The 17,980-nt window shown below is 37.6% G+C and overlaps 1 protein-coding gene across 1 annotated transcript in view; it reads right to left on the reverse strand.

The window, feature by feature from the left end:
* Window positions 1-17,980, reverse strand: part of MET (MET proto-oncogene, receptor tyrosine kinase) — a 148,082-nt gene that overhangs the window by 70,056 nt on the left and 60,046 nt on the right. The window contains exon 3 of the mRNA XM_016201632.2: window positions 5,992-6,183. Within this exon, the coding sequence (XP_016057118.2) occupies window positions 5,992-6,183 (192 nt within the window). The remainder of the gene's footprint in view (window positions 1-5,991; window positions 6,184-17,980) is intronic.

Here is a 17,980-nt window from a genome sequence, read left to right on the forward strand (position 1 = left end):
GACATACCATGACGGTGGCACAGGAAATGAAGGAATTTGAAGACAGGAGGTCAATAGCTGAATTGATTCTTCTTATTGGAAATGAGTATTTATTCTCAAGTTCACTGATTACTAACATAATCATCTAAGTAATGGTCATATGTAATGATCACAAGCTAAGGGTGTCTCTTTTCTCCTTAAATTTATCCTTATTGTTCTAAGTATTACAAATGTCCCCTTTTCCCCCCACTGATCCCCTTTACTCTGTACCCCACCCCCCAGGCCTTCAGCACACTACTGTCTGTGTCCATGAGTTATGCATACACACATAAAAGTTCTTAGGTTAATCTCTGCCCACCCGCCCAGTCCCCCACTCCCACCTTCCCTCTGAAATTCATCGGTCTGTTCCATGCTTCTATGTCTCTGGATCTATTTTGCTCATCGGTTTATTTTGTTCATTAGATTCCACATATGAGTAAGACACTTGTCTTTCTTTGAGTGGCTTATATTGCTTAGCATAATACTCTCCAGGTCCCACCATGCTGTCTCATAGGGTAAGGGATCCTTCTTTTTTACAGTTATGTAGTATTCCATGGTGTAAATGTCCGAGAAGATGCTTGATATGATTTCAGTCTACTTGAACTTGCAGAGATTTGTTTTGTGTCCTAACATGTGATCTATTTTTGAGAATGTCCTATGTGCATTTGAGGAGAATGCATATTCTGCAGGTTTGGAGTGGAATGTTCCATAAATGTCCATTAAATCCATCTGATCTAGTGTGTCATTTAGAGTCACTGTTTCCTTGTTGAATTTCTGTCTGGAAGATCTATCCTGCAAAGTCAGTGGGGTGTTAAAGTTCCCTACTATGACTGAATCGCTGTTGATCTCTCCTTTAGAGTCTTCCAGAAATTTTTGTTTTTGTATTTTTTCCAGCCTGTGTGAGTATTTTGTTTGGAGGTGGGTCTTTTGTAGACAGCATATATTTGGGTCTTGTTTTCTTATCCATTCAGCTACCCTGTGTCTTTTGATTGGAACATTTAATCCATTTATATTTAAGGTTATTATTGATAGGTACTTATCTATTGCCATTTTATTTCTTTATGTCTATGTTTCTCATTCTCTCTATTTCAACTTCTTATTACAGCAGTCTCTTTAACATTTCTTGCAATGCTGCTTTGGTGGTGATAAATTCCTTTAGCACTATCTATTTTGAATGATAGCTTTGTTGGATAGAGTAGTGCTGGTTTCAGATCCTTGTTTTGCATTACCTTGAATACTTTTTGCCATTCCCTTCTGGACTATAGAGTTTCTGATGAGAAATCAGCTGTCAGCCTTATGGGAGCTTCTTTGTAGGTAACAGATTGTTTTTCTTTTGCTGCCTTTAAGGTTCTCCCTTTGTCTTCAGTTTATGGCATTTTAATTATGATGTGTCTGGTAGTGGGCCTCTTTGGGTTCTCCTTGCTTGGGACTCTCTGTGCCTCCTGAACTTGTGTGACTTTTTCCTTGACCAGGTCAGGGAAGTTTTCTGCCATTATTTCTTCAAACAGATTCTCTAATCCTTGCTTAATTTGACCTCTTCTGGCACTCCTATGATGTAAATATTGTTACATTTCATATTGTCCCACAGCTCCCTTAAACTGTCCTCCTGTTTTTTAATTATCTTTTTCTTTTTGGTTCCCTGAGTTATTTTTTCTACCATCTTCTAATTCACTAATCTGATCCTCAGCTTCTTCTAATCTGCTGTTTATTGTTTCCAATGTGTGTGTGTTTTTAATTTCTACTATGTCATTCTTAATTTCCCTCATAGTTTCCATTTCTTTTCTAATGCTGTTGAGCATCCTTATGATCAGTATTCTGAACTCTATATCTGATAGATTGCTCATCTCCATTTCGTTTAGCTCTTCTTCTGGAGAACTCTTTTGTTCTTTCATCAAAAAAATGTTTTTTTTTTGTCTCCCCATTTTGGTTGCCTGCTTGGATTTGTTTCCGTGTATCAGGTAGATTTGGTAGGACTCCCAGTCTTTTGTATGGTCTCTGGTGCAGGACAATGTCAGACACTGCTTGTGACTGGCCTTGAGTACCCTGTTTGAAGTTTTCCACACTCCATGGCTTGTGGTTCCCTCTGTTGGGGCTGGGTGTGTTTGGAACAGGACCAAGATGTGTACCATGGTTTGCTTTTCCAAGGCCTGGGTCCTGAAGCCAAACAGGCAAAGACTCAAAGTACCCAGAGGCTGTTATTCAGTCTCTTACAGAGCCTCATGGTGCAGAAACTCCATAGGGTGGGGTAAGAGGTTTTCCAATGGGTGGGGCAATGGCTACCTTCCCAGGCAAAAGCTGCAGTCTCTATGCTGTCTCTGCTTTTAGTCCTTGGTTATGTGGGTGCTCTCCAGCTAGTCTTCAGCTGGAGTTAATTATTCAGGATGGTTTTTTCTATATTTTAGTTGTGATTCCAGTTTGGTCCTGGGAGAGTGTCAGTGCAGCTTCCACTCAATTTGCCTCCAATTTTGAAAATCACTAAGCATGTCTTTTTAGGTGATCCCTACCTCCAAGCTTCCTGCTTAAGATCCAACTAGTCCAGTTAAGAAGCATAAGAGAAAAGGGGTGATGTGTGCTAAGAGCATTAAAGAATTGGGGAGAGGAAAAAAGGGGATTGGAGATGAGCAAGAAGAAAGCCAAAGGGCCTCTTGACAGCTGTGATAGTGCTCAGGCAGTGGCAACTGTGTGGAGAAAAGGTAGCTGCCCTGTGATTGTTGGTGGAGTTGAACTTGAACCAAGTCTTGAAAGTGAATCCCTACCCACAACCCATTCCTGAGCCACTTACTCTCCCTGGCCTGAAAGTCATGCACAAATATTTTAATAGCAATGCCTTGCATCTAGAGATTAAAGGCCTTATACAAGTGCTGTAAAAAAAAAAAAAAAAAGCAAGCATTGTTTTGGGATGTGGATTAGATGAGGAGCTCAGAAGGGAGACGTGAGCAATCCCTGTGATTAGTCCTGTGATTTTCATGAGTATCCCTCTTTCCTCTCCCACAAAGTAGTGCACACTGTGCTAATGTTCCTGAGTCTTGTTCTTTTCTAAATCTCTTCCTCCTCCAAATTTTGTAGGAAGGCATGTACTCATTGTTTATTTTATACTATCTTGAATATTGCTTATATTATTTTACTTCATAGCATCCCAAGAGGGTAATTACACAAATAAAAACTGTTTTTGAAATCTATATCTATACTGACATGTAGATAGACTCAAATATATGTACACATCAGTATATTTAGACTTAGTTGCACCTGTATGAAATAAATTACATGTTTAAATGTTAGAAACATGTCAAAAATGTCTTCTCAATATTATATGCCAGACATATAATATTGTTAGCCAAACAGTATAATTCTAATTAAATAACCACTGTGAAATACCTGATTCACTTTGCACTCAACAGCTGGGGCTGTAGCTTGTATTCCCAGCCAGGGCTGAACATAAGCACAATAGGAAAGGCAGAAACAGCTGCAAACTCTTGGAAGAAAACATTTGTAAAGCAAGTTTGCCGTTAAGCTTTAGGGTAGGAAGGAAGTAAAATCATTTTTCTGTTCCTTTTTATGCATGGCAGCTGCTTTTGGAAAAAAAGTATGTCCATTCTGTTTTTTAACAGAGACTCCATAGATTATTAAAACACAAGCTATAGAAACTTAGGCCTGGCCACAGTTAGTATATTAGTGCAGTCAAAACATTTACAGAACTTGGTAGATAGTTACTGTTCAGCTAGATTAAGTTAGAGTGTTCTCTTGTCTTTGTTGCAGTACTGACTCCTATCCTAACATTTTGTTTATTTTCTGTAAACAAACTGGATTTCAGTGGTACTGATTGATCCTTCTAATGTTTTAGGTTTATTTACATAAAATTTAATGAAATGAAATCCTCTTAGGCGAATGTTAGAGAAATAGATCCTCTGTGGGTGTCAATAGTTCTTTGTCTTACGGCTTTGTCTGTAGTCTTGGTATCAGGTACATGTTTTTAACTCCCCTATCAAAATTTTAGCTAGGGTTCAGTGCCACTGCTTTCTTTGCTTTGCTTATTTGGCTAGTAAAGCAAAATTAGTAAGTTCCCGATACATATTTATGTATTAAGAGCCATCTGTGTGTTTTTTAAATCAGTGATATCAGTACTTTTCATAAATAAGTTTTTACTTGTTTGCTTATTTTTATCTTCAATGTGTTTTGGTATGCATAGGTAATGGGCATAATATAGCTTCTTTTGTGAAAATGCTGGGAGATAAGAATAAAACATTTGCCACAGCATTTCTGTTATAATGATCCTGATGATGCATGACATATCACTTGGGTGGTGAAATCTGTCACACAGCAGAATTTACTCAGTTATTAAAGCAACCTATCTAAAAATGGGATTTTATTAGATCTTTAGAATCTGGAAGTAGTCCAGGAACCTTTTGAGGTAAAAATGTGTCAGATCTAAAGTGTCTGTGGAAAGCTTGTTAATATGAAACTGGATTGGTGAGGAAATAGACAATTTAGAAAAACAGAAAGGAAAAATAAAAAGGGAAGCAAATGAACATAGTGAACACATTAGGAGTTCAGTAAATGTTAGCTTCTTTCATCCTCTTCCAAATTTCTTGGAATTCTATAGAATAACATCAATGTAAACTAAAAACAGACAAACAAACAACATAATACCACACATTTTACAAGGATAATCGATACGGCCATATTTCAAGTACCTTAGGGTGCTTATCTGTGTGGGATAGGACTGGGCATTCCTCCTTCAGATTTTGAGGAATTGAGGACAGAATTAAACGGTTTGAGGTGGGTAAATAAAAACACTAGGCAGGGAGAGAGGGAAGAGGGAAGGAACAGTGTAGTTAATTATGAAGCAATGGGAGGAGGGGAGACTAAGTGTGGGAATATTTAGATAACAGGATCTATATGATTCGCTTTGAGCTAGGAAGGGTTTATTTACATATTTTACGACTTTTAAAAATTCAATTGTGCCCACTAGTACAAGAAAAACATGATTTAAGATATGGCAATGACCAATATCCAGACTGTTATAAAGACAGTGGTAATTTCTAAAAATATGTTTTGTAAAAGAATACAGGATAGAGGATGTACAGATGGGCAAGTCATAGGAAACTCAATTGGTTTACTATACATCATTATCTGAGTAGGATCTTAATTATATCAGATGATTATGAAATAAGCATCTCTCTTTAAGAGAAACAGAAATTCAGCATTGCCATAGATGCCATAGATGCATTCATTAAGAATCTAATAAAGAACTCATATTGAAAGCACTATGCAAAAACTATTAAAGCAGTAAAACAGCACACACAAGAGCATTTTAATTTCTGCAAAGCACTATGATTCTTGTATCTAGGAAACACAACTTCTGAAATGTGTACTTTTATTGTATGGAAATACTGTTGCTATCCATTAAAAGTATTTCTTAAAAAAACCCAGGTTTTCCCCCCAGTATTTAAACTTCTTTGTGTTTGACCCCATCATTTTTCAGAAATTAGGAGAGTCAAAGTTACAATGGGATTTTGATGATAACATCCCTTCCTAACTGCTGCCAATATTTCTCAATGATGTGAATGTTTCTTCTCATGGAGACGCAGGGTACACATAATAGCTCTTCTTTGATCTGTAGCTTCCTTTGAAAGAGGAAAACATAGCCTGGAAGTACTTTAATTGTTTCATTTTATTTTCCAATCATGTGACAGAAATCATGAATGGAAAATAAAAAAATATCCAAACCATTCTGGGCAAAGAAATTCAAAGCAACCACATTTAAACCGGAAGCGTCAACAATTTAACAAAAATAGGCCATACACTTCATAAAAAGTGGACTAGCCTTTATTGTTTTGTTGTCAGTCTGTGTCTCTAGTTTCCATTATGATATTCATTTAACAATATTTGCAACTATCTTACTTCAAAAACAAAAACAAATTAATTGCCTAATACCAGATAAAACAGACACAGTTACTCTCAGAAAGCATTTACCTGCATAAAGCGACCCTCTGAGGTCCCCAGATTAGCAATGGTGAGGTCTCCTTTAATGAAGGTGGATATAGATGTTAAGAGGACTTGGTTGAATTGGCCCATGAATAAGTCAATGCGTTGTAAAGCTGTGGTAAACTCCGTTCGATATTCATCACTGTGCCCTTTACAGCCTGGTGAATTTCTCAGAAGTGTCTGGAATAAAATATGGTGATAGAATTAATGTGGGTCCAGATGCAAGTAAGCTGTTAAGAAACTTTTTAGTGTATCATTTCAGAGCTTGGAGGGTAATGGCAAAGAGAACTGTGCAAATAGGCCCAGAACAGGCAGAGATACTTCTAGTTACCTGAACGGCTCCAGTATGGTGAGGTGCTATGGTATATGTATAGACTCTGACCTGGGGGCAAACTTTACTATCATAGTTTGTACCATGGTTCAGTATGTGCATAAAGATGAAACTTGGCTGGTGTATTTAAAGAAAAATAAAACTGTAAATGGCTCAGTCCTTGACATAAAGGTAATGCTTCTAGCAGGCAATTCCAATGAGATGATTTCAACTGAAATAGTAATAAATGTTAGTCATACTTAGACATTATATTGAATTTAATTAATTTTTTTCTTTTAATTCTTACCCGAGGATATGTTTACTGATTTTAGAAAGAGAAAGACAGGGGTAGGGAAAGGTGGGAGGGAGGGAAAGAGAAAAGAAGGGAGAGAGACTTTTATGTGAGAAACATTGATTGGTGGCCTCCTGTACAGAACAGGAATTGAACCTGCAGCCTTTTTGGTGTACAGGATGATGCCCTAACCAACTGAACCATCAGGCCAGAGCTGGACATTGTATTTTAAAATGGGTGTCTTTGTGCATCTGTGTGCAGCAAGGTGGCGCAAAGTGGTGGTTGAAAGATAATTCATGGGGAAGCAGCACAGCATAGAACCAGACCCAAGTGCCTGCATCAAACCTGGTCCTTAATGCTTACTTACTTTATGTAGTCCCTATAATCTCTGATTCTGAAATTCATGTTATCTGTTTCAGTTCCCCAAAACTGTAAAATTGAGAGAATTATAGAAATGTGCCAACGTTAGAGAACTGTTGTAAAGATTAAATAAGCTAGTTTGTAAAAATCTCTTTCAGTAGAACCTAGCATGCAGAAAACACCACTTACATATTTGTCATCATTACGGTGAAAGGCTCAAAAAATGTAAATGTTGTACATCAAATGCCTCAGTAACCAGCTTACTAAAAGGCAATTACCACTCAATCAGGTATTTATCCTTTAGCTTAAACCTCAAATGGAGGATTTAAAAAAATATTGTTCAGTAATATAGGACAAATAAGCTCCCTTCTCTTTAACATTTCACTCTCTCAGTTTTCCTCCTACTTTTCAGGCTGCAATATTTATGCCTCCTTTGCAGGGTCCATGCCTGGCTATCAATGTTAGGGTTTCTCAAGGCTCCATCCTAGGGCTGCTTCTCCACTCACTTTTCATACTTTCCCCCAGGCAGTCTCAGCCTCTCCTGTGATATTACTATTTAGTTGATACCTGTGTACCTCCAGGTTACCCCTCTACTTTGAGCTGACTGTGCATATATCACACAGACTGAAATCTGCACTCAGATATCTCAAAGACGTAAGCTAAACATGGCTAGTATAGAAAACACAATTTTTCCCATGCTTAATCTTATGATGCAATGCACCCCAGTGAATGGCTCCACCATTCCTCCAGGTACACAAGTCAGGAACCTAAGTGTCATTCCCAATTCTTCCCCATATACAGTTCATTACCAATTCCCATCATCTGCACTTTCTAAATATCTCCTGGATCCGTCCAGTTTTCTCTATCTCCACCACAACCACCTTCATCCAAGCCATCCCTCCTTCACTTTCCTAGACTACTGCAATGGCTTCCTAACCAGACCCGCAAGACCCAGCCTTATCCAATCTCTTTCCAGATCCAGTCTCTACACTGTAGCCAGATTTTCTTCTTAAAACATAAGTCTTATCATATAACTCTGTTTAAAACACTTAATATGTCTCCCCATTCCTCTTAAGATAAAGGACAAAGTTTTTAACATGAACTTTTGGGCCCTGCATCATCTGAATCCTACTCAACTTCTCCAGATTTACCCTACAACGTGCTATCCTTTGCTCTCTCTGCTCCAGTGAGCTGGCCTTTCAGTTTTCCAAATATGCTATGTGTCCTCCTATTACAGGGTCTTTGCACATGCTGTTCCCTCTGCCAAAAGTGCTCCTTCCATCTCTATTCACTTTGTTAACTGCTATGCCTCCTTCAGATCTCAGCTTGTCATCATTTACTCAGGAGGCCTTCCCTGACCCCAATATAAGTCAAATTCTTCTATTTTGGTTATATGATTGATGTGAGACTTCTCTAGGTGGCTCTCTGGGATCACAGACCCTGTTTGTTTACCATTATAATTGCTTATAGTAGATGAACTATTACACATAGTAAATCTTTAGTAAATATTAATTGAGTGAACAAGTAACTGAGTCATTTATGGGTAGATGGGGAATGAGTATGGAGCTATGAACCAATATTATTAAAGCTATTTATTTTTTAGGAAAAAAAGGCAGTTAAGAGTTTATAAGGGACAAATAGAGTGTCTGACTCCTAACTATCCTGACAAGATAATTTTGAATTGGTAAATCTGGGACAGATAACAGGGAGCAAGAGGCTGTATTAAGAAAAATGAAGGTTAACTTGGAAGAAAAAGAGAAAAAAAATTCATTCTTACACATCTTTGAATATAGTTACAAATCCTGGAAAATTCTATTATTATCCTGTTATATTTATAATAATCAGAAAATTGTCATAGTATATTTCAAACCAACTTAGTGTTTAAGAACAAATTGAAATAAAAAAATTTAGTTGTTTTTATATAAAATAACCTTACTCCTTAACTTGTCACATGGAATATGGAATTCTTACATCCTGACTTTACTGTTTAAAAATCACCTACAATGCTGTTTTATATAAGCAACAACTATGTCTTCATCTTAAATGGTGATAAATTAGCAAACATAGAGTCTCTGAGATGCTAAACCTACTGACTCATAACTAATGAAGTGTTTTAGTTCTAGACATTTATTTTGATACATTAATGAATGCTATTTCACTATTTAATTAGAAGCTTTTCTTCACTAAAGTACTATAGATTACTCTAAGGAGCAGCAGACAACTGAGATGTACCAGCAATTCAATAGTAACCAATTAATTGGTAATTAAGTTTCCATTAGTGATCAATCATCCATTTTGCAGAGATAGCTAGAATTAAGGGAAACTGCTTTAAAGGAGCAAATATAAGTTTTAAACTAAAGGTCATTTCAAGTATTCCATTATAGAGGTGAGTTTTCTTCAGGGTCAGCTTCTGTGGTTATTTTGTTACTTCTCTTGCTTGATCTTACACCTTTTTCCTATATATTTTTTCTGTACCTGGAAACTTTAAAGCCTCAAAGTTCAGTGCTGGTAGAGTTATGGTGAATTCATTGGGATATAAACCAGTTCGCTGTGTATGGAGTAGAGTCTTTGACTATAAACTAGTAGCAGCCTTCTATCAACAAGAGGCCAGAAATTATATTATTCATCTTTTATTCCCACTGTGTTTTGTGCCCAGCACACACTATGTATTAATAACAGTTTGTTGAAAAATTAATATATCTGTTAAGTAACCAGACATATAGCACATCTGCCTCCCCAGCTTGCTTTGTGGCCTGCCTTGCTGAACAGGGTGAGCAGGATGACAGACGTGAGCTGGATCTCAGAGTGTCTGTAAACCTGCAGGAACTTGCTAATCTTTTTTAAATGAAGGAAGAGTAATATGACCAGAACTTTAGCCTCTTGCTTCCTCATGTGTAAGGCATAAATGTACAACTCTGAATCAGAGTTGAGGTAACAATTATATTGTACAACTTCAAGGCTTCTCCTTCAGGAAGTAGTAAGGTCTCTCAATGTGCCTCCTCAAGGACTGATAAGATTAAGTTAGGTCTCTATTTCCCCCCAAAACAAATTCCTAAGTATAGAAACATTGCATAATTTTGGAATAGGGTTTATAGAACTCCTTGATTTTGAAAAACTGTGCAATTTGGAACCGAAAAACTAACATCATGTCAGGTTCAGGTGGCATTCAAATTCATAAGCCAGGAAAACCTGACCGTTTTTATTTTCATTTTCTCCATAACTGAGATCTGCAGGAGAGGGGTAGGGGTATTAGCTCCCAGGAAAAGGTAACATTCTAAGGTTAACTGTAGGAGAGGAGACTATTTCTTGACTCTTCCAACTGAGAATCCCGATAAACTCAATGACTGGGGTCAGGGTGGCAGGAACTGGCTTAGAGTTGCACGATGTCTTTGAGCTTGAATATAACTTTTTTTAAAAAAATATGTCTTTATTGATTTCAGAGAGAGGAAGGGAAAGGCAGAGAAAGAGAAAGAAACATCAATGATGAGAGTCATTGATTGGCTGCCTCTTGCACACCATCTGCTGGGGATCGAATCCACAACCCCTGCATGTGCCCTGACCGGGAATCGGACTGAGATCTCCTGGATCATAGGTTGATGCTCAACCATTGAGCCATGCTGGCCAGACTTGAACAGAACTTTAACTACTATAGAGCCTTGGTTTCAGCTCTCAGCATTGCAAAGATAAAGCACTGTGCAAATATGACTAAATCTCAGTCTGATTCATTATGCCCCTTAAAGATAATGAGTGGATGTGTTTGTTGCTTCTTTGTACAGGGAAGCTGGGGTGGCTTCTTACCACATTATACACAGTTAGCTCTTAGCTGTGGCATTTGGAGTGGCATTTGGATTGGGTCCAGCTGGAAAAGCAACTACAGACCTGCTACTAGAGGTCTCCTTGCCACTCATACTCCCCTCAAAGCCAGGAGGTCTTGAGCTTTGGGATTAAAACTAAGAAAGACTGGTAGAAAACAGTTCTCTGTTTAACAGCTGTTTTGGGTACCACAGAAAAGTTCACAGAAAAGGTTTCAATGCAGCACCAGTTGGGGAGTCAGACTAACATTCTCCCATTAATAACAAAGGGAGGAAGAAGGAAGGAAGGGAGGGAGGAAGTCTATCTTTTTCCTGCACCAACACTGTGCCAGGCACTGAATTGGGCATTTTCACATACAATCAGACTCACAGCAGCCCTGTGAGCTTTTACCACACTCAGTTTTCAGGAGGAGACTCAGGGAAAACCAAGGGTGTGGCCACAGTGCCCAGTTCACACTGGAATTGGCGTTAGAATTTAGTTCTCTCTGATTTTCAAGCTCATGAATTTCTTTTCCTACTGTGTACTATTCTGGGCAAAGTTCTAAGAACTGCATAATTACAAAAAAGGAAAGGGACTCAGGGACCATCTCACTTTAGCCCCTAATTTTATGTATGTGAAACAAAAAGACAGGGAATTTGTAACTGTCAAAGAGTTAGAATCATTGAACAAAAGTTTATCATTTTGTTTGTAGTTAAAAACCTACAAACTCTTGAAAGTAGGAAATGTAGATTCACCCACCTCTGATTCCTTTTCTCAGATAAAGGCTGGAATTAGTCATTACTTTCTGGATAATGGCACAGGTGACCATTAGCATTTTGGGCTGTTCTAGTCAGCTTGGCTTTCAAATTTACCTCTCTTATTTTGGTTAATTTCTATGTTTCCATCCAGGTAACTTTGAAATTTCAGTCATCACCAATTCCTCTTTCTCTAGCATTTCCCACATTCAACCAGTTGTGAAATCCCATTAAATTCTGTTGGCAGGTCACACCAGCACCCCTAGGTGTTTTGTCACTGGCCTTCTGGTCTCCTATCTCATCTGTCTTGAAGCAGTTATGCATTGTCATTATCTTCTTCAAAGGCCTGCAGGAAAAGTCTAAGCTCCTTAATAGGGCATCCAAACTAGCCTTGATTTACATTTTTAGTGTTTTTTTCCCCCATTAGGGTGAAAGGTCAGATGACCAAATGAATCTCAGAGGATACAAGACCCTTCCCATTCTTGGATTCCTGCATTTACTCTGACAGCCGATGTCCTACCTCCTGCTAGGTCATGGACACCAACCCTTTGCTCAGGTAAACCTAAAGTTTACTATCTTCCAAGTTCTCTTTACAAGGTCTTTTGAATAACAAAAGTAATGTATTTTAATAGGCGGAGAGGCGATATAGTGACAGAATGAGTGGATAGTATAAAGCTACAGGAAGATAATCATATCTGAGAGATATAAATCAAGGGGGGAAAGAAGAAAAAAAAAATTTCATCCAATACAATATGTTGTTTAGGAAGAGACACATGTATAGTGCAACTAAAGGCAAGGGAAAGATGTACAACTGTTTATCCACTTTTCTGGGAGGGAGAGGGGTATGACTGGGGTGGGACACACAGGGGTCTTCAAAGTCCTTGGTAATAGTCTCTTTTTTAAGCCCAGTGGCAGAGAAGTCAGTATTTGTTTTATTTTTCATACACACATAGCACACATACACATATATAGTAATGATTCCTTTGTATATATGAATATATTATAATAAAAATAAAATTTAAAAGAAAACAATGAACAAATGGAAAGTGAGAAAGTAGAGAGTACCTATTAAGAACTCTCTCCAATTTCTTGACATCCTAAGCAGGTTTGCAGCATCCCTGGCTTATCTCAGTTCACAGGAGCTCACAATAATACAGTAAAATCTCAATAAAACAGACTAATTCGGGCAAGGGGGTGTCCATTAAAACCAAAAGTCCTTATATAATAAAGTCGGTTTTCTGAATGAATGTTAAAAAACTGACACATTAGTTAGTTTACCTGTTTTAACTTACATAGACTTGTTTGTGTAATTAAAATTAAGTATGTATGAAAAGTTTAATTTCACAGGAAAGTTTTCTATATGTATTATAGTAATTTTAAATTTATACTGAATGAGTGCATTCACCAGTCATCTTGAGTAAACAAATACACATGGCTGTGGTGCGGTTTAGTGCACATGACAACAGAACCAATTACTGCATGGTGGGGTGTGATAAAGTACTAATCAATCTCAAACACTGTTTACAAGCAGTGGCTCTTGGATTTAAATATGTAGTCTATATTTGTAGATATGTAGTATTTATTTATGTTGGCAAAATTATTACAGTGTTTTTTCCAACATATGGCCTAGTTGCTAATATTTGTTAAAAATGAGTTAATAATAAAAAAATAACCTGTTAATTTAATTATAAGCAAATCTTGGTTAAAAGCATTTTAAAATTAATAGGGTATTAACTTTTACATATGACATATGGACTGGAAATTTTGTCCATTAAATCCAAAATCCGTTAAACCTGGTCCGCAAAACTGAGGGTTTACCGTAATGCTAAATAACAACTGCATAGTGGATTATGGTTTTCAAAGTACATTATTTAATCTGATCCTCTGAAGTCTGAGCTGGGTTTGTTATGATCATCGTATTTCTACCGACAAAGAAGGAGTTGTCAGTAGATATCACAAATTAAATCCTAGTTGTTGATTTCAAATCATAAATTCCTTATCATGCTACTTAGTTATAGGCTCCTACAGTATTTCTAAGACAAACCTACACTCTATGGCTGATATAAGGGCCTGGTAGAAAAGAATGAGCGTATCTACAGGACAGGATTAGTTTTACCCCAGCTAGGATTTGATGAGTTGCATGATCTCAGGCAAATTACTTGATCTCTCTGGGTCTGAGTTTTATTTTATTATTTAACAAACATGTTCATAGTGTTTACAATATATCAGACACTCTTCTAAGTACTTTCCAAATATTAATTCGCTGAATTTCCATAATCATTGTAGGAGAAACCTGAAACACAGGGTGGTCACATGACCAGCAGTTGCAGACAGGGAGTAAATAGGCCATCTGGCCCCAGGGTCTTCACCCCAGTACCAGATACAAGCTCCTTGTGAGTGAGCTGATCTCAAAGTTCTCTTTGGTTCTACTATGACAGTTTTCCAAAGCTTCCCTTGAGCTTGGAATCACCAAACTACCATTAGCCTGCTATCAGGACAAATGATCACTCAGATGTTCAGGATGCCGTAAACAAATAACCACTGCCCCACCCGGCCGGGCGTGGCTCAGCAGTTGAGCGTTGACCTAGGATCCAGGCGATCAGGGTTCGATTCCCGGTCAGCGCACATGCCCGGGTTGCGGGTTCAATCAATGACTCTCTCATCATTGGTGTTTCTATCTCTCTCTCTCCCTCTCCTGTCCTCTCTCTGAAATCAATAAAGATATATTTTAAAAAACAACAACAAAAAAACACACAAAAAAAACAACCACTGCCTCTCACCACCAGGGGCTACTCCAAAACATAGATTCGGATACATATTCCTATTCTACAGGAAGTGTTGAAAGCATTTAATTTTTCAAGGTTTATCCTCTTCTAAAATAATTATATGATGTCAAGTCTGAGAACCAGTGGTTAAACACCCTTTTTAAAAAATTTAAAACTTGCTACAAATTGCTTCCTTAACTCAAGGCCTAAATATTGTTATAGGACCAAATAATAGGAATTACTTTAAAATTGAGCAGCTTTGAAATAATACTTTTAGTATTTCTTTACCTTTTATAAGTACTTGCCAGATTTTTTTACATGACTCAGACATATACCTTTATTTTCTAAAAAGAAAACCGAAGTGCTATATACCTCAGTGTATTTGATTCAAAATGTTTCCCCTAATTAACATTATGATACATGCAGTGAATATGCAATTACATTTAAATTCAGTATAATTAAGAATGTGATATGTTTAAAATATTGATTCTTTTAATTAATCTATAGGACATATTTAGCACATCTACAGATGATTTAAATAAGTCTTACAGATAGATTTTTAAAGAAATGTACTGTCTTGTAAAATCTTGCTAGTTCACTCATATCAGCTCTCTTCCCTCCTTGCCCATGATTAAATTAAGAGAAGCAATTTAATCTAAACTTTATTCATAATTATACTTTGTATAGATTCTATGAACATGCAGTAACGGTTCTCAGGGGGATACCTATTTCAAAATAGAAAGTCCCTCTTTGCCCAGGGCTTTTCTATAGTTGGCTAAAAATTTAACTGCTTTAATTTCAGGAATTCCACTTAACATATTTTCCTAAATTTCATTCATGTGCTCTTTTCTCTTTACTAAGTGGGACTGGGAAAGGGGTGGCTTGGAATTGACCACAGGTAGAAGTATAGAGCTTTGAACTTCAATATCAGGTTGTTTCTTTCAGACGTATTTAAACTTCTCTCAGTCTATACTCAAATGTCTAAGATGTTAACACTGAAGCCTGATTCTTTGTAAAATGCAGGAGAGTCAGAACTCTTGGCCAGGCTCTTAGGGTGGTGTGGTCAAACCCTAAAAATCTGATTACATTGTTTGTGTTATGAAGAGGACTCAGCCTGATGATGTACTCAGTGCACAGTTTAAAAGATGCTTCCTCAATACTTCTGCTGACACAAACCCCCCTTGATGACAGACATAAGCCCACCTCACAGCTTCAAGCCATAGGGGTTCATGACAACCTGAGACCTCAACTGCAGTTCTAGCAGGGGAGCAAAGCTGGGGGACAATTAAAGAAGGGTTGCCCGGCTGGGCGTGGCTCAGTGGTTAAGCGTCAACCTAGGATCCAGGCGATCAGGGTTCGATTCCCGGTCAGGGCACATGCCCGAGTTGTGGGCTGCAGCTGATCAATGACTCTCTCATCACTGATGTTTCTATCTCTCTCTCTCCCTCTCCCTTCTTCTCTCTGAAATCAATAAAGATATATTAAAAAAAAAAGAAAAAAAAAAAAGAAGGGTTGATTAGTCTCTAGGAAGGAAAAAAAGTCATCCTTTCTGGCTGTGTTCATACTCAGATGGCCATAAATGTAGCACAACTGAGCATCTGGCCAGCCAGCTGCTGACTCAACACTGCTGACTCATGAGATGGTAAATGCTGCCTCTCCGTGATGACCTAACATTACACATGCTGAGGCGTTCTCTCTTCTGAGGACCAGTCCTGTCTCTGCAAATGCCTTCAGGCCAAATTTAAATATGCTATTGATGACATTCAAATTTTCATTCTTCTTTCTAAATTGACTCCCTCTTCTAGCTTTATATTTCTATATGGCATCAATAGCCACCCTCTTGCTAAGTGTGAGATCTTGGCCATCTTTGGCACCTCCTTTTCTTTTATTGGTTATGTCCACCTATCAAGACTTAAAATTTTTTATAGAATTAAAGAAATCTCATCCTTGTCCTCCTACAATCTGACTTCCTTGATTCCAGATCCTCCTCTCTCAATTCCACTTCTATAAATATTTAGGGTAATGCTTCAAAACACCTTTTTAGTCAAGTCAGGTGGTAATTATCCTGGCCTAGTGGAGAAGAACATGGGCTCAGGGTGGCCCTGCCCTTATCTCTGTGCAAGCTTAGAGGACAGACACTTAAAATGGAAAAACACATACCTATCTAATAGAATTGTTTTGAGGTTAAAATGAAATGAATACAGTGCCAACAATATATTACAGGGTCACTTCCTTCATTCAGTCATTTAAAAATATTTGAGTACAGCTGAAACTAATACAAAATAGTATTGAATGTAAACTATAACTGAAAAATTTATTGAGACCTGTAGTAGGTTAAATAGTGTTCTCCCCCAAAATTGATGTTCCCTTGGAACCTCAAAATATGATCTTATTTGGAAATAGGATCTTTGATATGTAATTCATTAAGGATCTTGAGGTAAAATCATTCTGGACTTAGTGTGAGCCCTAAGTTCAATAACTGTTGTCTTTACAAGAAGTGAGGATGCATAGGCACACACAGGGAAGATGGCCAAGTGAAGGTGTACACAGAGAAAGGAGTTATGTTGCTGCAACCTAAGGAAAACCCGGGAGCACCAGAACTATAAGAAGTAAGGCAGGCTTCTTCTCTAGAGCCTTCAAAGGGAACATGAACTTGGCTACCACCTTGATTTCAAACTCTAGCCTCCAGACTGTGTGAGAATAAATTTCTGTAGTTGTACGCCACAGAGTTTGTGGTAATTTATTATGGCATCCAGAAGAAACTAATAAAAACCAAACCACGTGACAGATATTGTTCTGGGCGTTGGAAGGTTACAGCAGCAAACAAAAAGACCTAAGTCTCTGTCTCTGTGCTACTTAAATAGTTACTGTTATTGTTGTTGGTCTAGTGATTCCTCCTAATGCCTATAAAGTCAAAATTCTAATTATTTAGATTAACAAGCCTTGGGTTCTTCATCTGTAAAATGGAAACACTCATACCTAATAGAATTACTTACAGCTTAGTAAGGTTGAACCTGTAATCTGTCCAATATTGATTTTCATTATTCTCTAAAGCAGGGGTTGGAACCTTTCTTTTGTAAAGATCTAGATAGCAAATGTTAGGCTTTGAGTACTGCAGGGTCTCTGTAATGTATATACATATATACATATATTTTTGTGTTATTTTCTAATCCTTTAAAAATTTAAAAACAATTTTTAATTTGCTGGACATACAAACACAGGCCAGTTTGTCCATCCTAGCAAATGCTTCTACCTATAGTGCAGCCTGGTCCCTCAGTGTCACTTGATGGCACCATGCACACAGGGAGACAAGAGACAGACACACAAAACAGGTAATTAGTAATGCAAAGTACAAAGAACACAGCTGACAAATATGTTCTGAAAACACTGGTACAGGTAGTAAATGCTGTAAGATGAGAAAAAGGGTAAGATCAGTGTGAGCTTCAACAGCTGGAGAAGGATCATGGCAGAGGCCGAAGTTGAGCCAGATCTTGACAGAAGTTGAATTACTGAAAAGGGAAAAGAGAAATATTTGGAGAATAATATATTTCATGTGTATATGTGTATAGGTTTATACACACATGTGTACAACTGCATTTTATATGTAAATGAAATATATCGTATATCATATATTTCCTCTCCAGGTATCCTTTAGATTTCAAAAATTCAGAATTCTACTACAAAGACAGGGCCTTTGGAAATC

The sequence above is a fragment of the Miniopterus natalensis genome, chromosome 10 (genome assembly GCF_054644295.1).
Source record: "Miniopterus natalensis isolate mMinNat1 chromosome 10, mMinNat1.hap1, whole genome shotgun sequence".
In the NCBI taxonomy this organism is placed as follows: domain Eukaryota; kingdom Metazoa; phylum Chordata; class Mammalia; order Chiroptera; family Miniopteridae; genus Miniopterus; species Miniopterus natalensis.